Source organism: Sciurus vulgaris (genome assembly GCF_902686455.1).
Source record: "Sciurus vulgaris genome assembly, chromosome: 1".
NCBI classification, from domain to species: domain Eukaryota; kingdom Metazoa; phylum Chordata; class Mammalia; order Rodentia; family Sciuridae; genus Sciurus; species Sciurus vulgaris.
Genome location: NC_136461.1, coordinates 16,499,591 through 16,502,361, shown reverse-complemented (window position 1 = coordinate 16,502,361; position 2,771 = coordinate 16,499,591). Strand labels below are relative to the sequence as shown.

At 54.7% G+C, this 2,771-nt stretch overlaps 1 protein-coding gene across 1 annotated transcript; it reads left to right on the top strand.

Moving 5' to 3' along the window:
• The first annotated feature begins 764 nt into the window (after window positions 1-764).
• On the top strand, window positions 765-2,287 carry ID3 (inhibitor of DNA binding 3). The gene is made up of 3 exons (XM_079101097.1): window positions 765-1,131; window positions 1,239-1,321; window positions 1,805-2,287. Exons 1-2 carry the CDS (start codon window positions 832-834, stop codon window positions 1,296-1,298), a joined length of 360 nt encoding a protein of 119 aa, XP_078957223.1. The 5' UTR covers window positions 765-831; the 3' UTR covers window positions 1,299-1,321; window positions 1,805-2,287.
• Window positions 2,288-2,771: the final 484 nt, after the last annotated feature.

Sequence of the window (2,771 nt, the reverse complement as noted above, 5' to 3'; positions counted from 1 at the left end):
TATGGAGTTTATGCAGCAAACGTCTGAGTTCTTTTCTTTCCCCACGCAAAAAGTATGGCTTCAGGCAGCTTTCTCCTTTCCCCCTGTTGCTCAAATAAATAGTGTTCTTTGCTCAAACCCCCTTCCCCTCCTCCTCCTGCAATCTCAGCGCCTAGCCCAAATCTGTTTTCTTCATTGTAACCTCAGCTTCACCGCAATTAATTTTTTTCCCCTCTGGTCACAAGATAATTCCTGACGCCAGTGAGTCTGGAGGTCAGACGAACAGCAAATTGGGGAACAAGGCGGCACTAATTCCTTACAAGTTTCCCCTGAAAAATCTTTTGCTTAAAAAAAAAAAAAGCTTGGCTGTTCAGGGATTTATGACCTCGGAGGAGCTGTGGGTTCGAACCAGTGTTGGGCTAAGGGTGGACTAGCAGGGGGCAGGGGAGCTCAAAGATCTGGGGCACTGCCAGGAAAAGGCAAATTCTTAAAGTTAATGGTTTTAAGTGATTTTTTAAGTCCTTGCTGGCGAAGAGGCCCGCCTCTCCCTAGTATCAGCGCTTCCTCATTCTTTGAATCCGCGGCTCCGCGGTCTTCGGCGTCAGACCAGCGGGAGGAAGCCTGTTAGCAATTTAAGCCGGCTGTGGACGCCCAGGGTTGGGAGGGGCGGGGCCCAGGGTTGGGAGAGGCGGGGCCCAGGGCCGGCGAAGGCGTGGCGGGAAAGCTGCTTTGAGCAAAGGGGCGTGGCTTCTGGTCAGGCTCTATAAGAGCCGGCAGCGGCGTGCCTGCGAGCATTGGAAGCTGCGCTAGTGGTTGCTTGGTCGTTTTGCCTCTTTAGCTTCATTCTTCAACATGAAGGCGCTGAGCCCTGTGCGCGGCTGCTACGAGGCGGTCTGCTGCCTGTCTGAACGCAGTCTGGCTATCGCGCGGGGCCGCGGCAAGAGCCCAGCTGCGGAGGAGCCGCTGAGCCTCCTGGACGACATGAACCACTGCTACTCGCGCCTGCGAGAACTGGTGCCTGGAGTCCCGAGGGGCACTCAGCTTAGCCAGGTGGAAATCCTGCAGCGCGTCATCGACTATATCCTCGATCTCCAGGTGGTTCTGGCTGAGCCGGCCCCTGGACCCCCAGACGGTCCGCATCTCCCCATCCAGGTGCGTGTGGGAGCCGGGGCTGGATAGGGTTGTGCGGAGGGGCTGGGATGCTGCGAGTCCTCCAGAGCATCGCGAGTTCCTTGCATAACTCTCTCCTCCTTCCTCAGACAGCTGAGCTTGCTCCGGAGCTTGTGATCTCCAACGACAACAGGAGCTTCTGTCACTGACCCGGCCGTCCCGGCACCTCCAGGTGAGGATCCCTCCTGGGGAGGGTTACACTGCAAATCCCGGGGTTGGAATCCCTTCCCTCGGTTTAGAGGAACCGAGGCCAGAGGGACAAATGACTTGTCCATGGTCACTTCAAATGAATGACAGAACCATTTTCCATGTAACTGCTTCTTTTCGGACTTAAATGGACATTGCCCCTGCCCTCCCCGGAGGCCAAAGATCCGGAAAGTGGATGCAGGTCCGGCTAGATGAAATCCTTTTCTGATTGGAACCGAAAATGCGGCTGTGCCTTTCTTAGTCCCCTTCCAAGGAGGGAGGGGTGGTGGTAGCTCCGCCAGTGGTCTTTTGGCGCCAACTAGGTGGGGGCAGTGTGGGGCGCGGAGTTATCAGCTGGAGGTAGAGACCAAGTTTCCTCCCTGGCGCCGGCCAGTCTGCGGACGGCCCCCGCCTCGGCGCGCTCGGCGGAAACTGACGGCTCCCTGCTCTTCTTTCCTCCCCCGCCCAGAACGCAGGTGCTGGCGCCCGTTCCGCCTGGGACCCGGGGACCCTCTCCGGCCGGAAGCTCAAGGGCATGGATGAGCCCCAACCTCGCCCTGCCCACTTTACTTCCCCAAACCCCTGCCTTGAGGCTGGACCTGGCGCCCGGGAGCAAAGGACTGTGAACTTGGGTGGCCTGAAGAGCCAGAGCTAGCGCTGGTCACCAGCTGAGCAACGTCACCCTGCCCCCACCCCACCCCAAGTTTTAAAGACTGTCTTCTCGGAGTGGAGGGCTGGAGGAGGGGGAGTGGCTGCTTCACGGCGGCGTTAGAGCTGTCTTCTGGTCTCCCTGGAGAAAGGCTCTGTTGCCCTGATTGTGAACTCTATAATAGAGTATATAGCTTTTTTTGTACCTTTTTGCAGGAAGGTGACTTTCTGTAATCATGCGATGTATATTAAACTTTTTATAAAAGTTAACATTTTGCATAATAAACGATTTTTAAACACTTGGTATGTGACCTCGTCAGACCCTCATTATATCATTCCTTGTACGAATTTTCTTACCCTTGGAACTTGGGAAGAGCAGAGTATCCTTAGGAGGGGGAGAACTCCCAGTTAAAACTGAGGGTTGGGGTGGTGGAAAGGGCTCATGATGGGAATCCCATATCTATTGGGGGTTGGGAACAGGAGAAAAAAAAAAAGCTTGGTCCTTCTCCTTCATCTTATAGAAGACCAGTACAATCTTACCCAGCCAGTTGGGGACTTGATTCTCAGGTCCCTTGAGATCTAGCCCTGTCTTGAATGTCATTATTAATGTCTTTCTAGCAGGGGATGTGGTAATAGTGGAGCCTCCAATGTGCCTCATCTGGTGCCCAGTCAGGGGTGGTGTCTGACAGACCCATTTCTGAGATGAATAAACTCAGCATTAGGCCTAGTTTCATTTCCGTCATGCTCTCTGGTCTGGCTTCCCCCAGGGGGTTCCAAAGTTGGAAAAA

Coding starts and splice junctions, on each gene's coding strand:
- ID3 (XM_079101097.1), top strand. CDS start 832: ATGAAGGCGCTGAGCCCTGTGCGCGGCTGCTACGAGGCGGTCTGCTGC. Junction 1,132..1,238: donor GTCCGCATCTCCCCATCCAG/GTGCGTGTGGGA, acceptor CTCCTTCCTCAG/ACAGCTGAGCTTGCTCCGGA.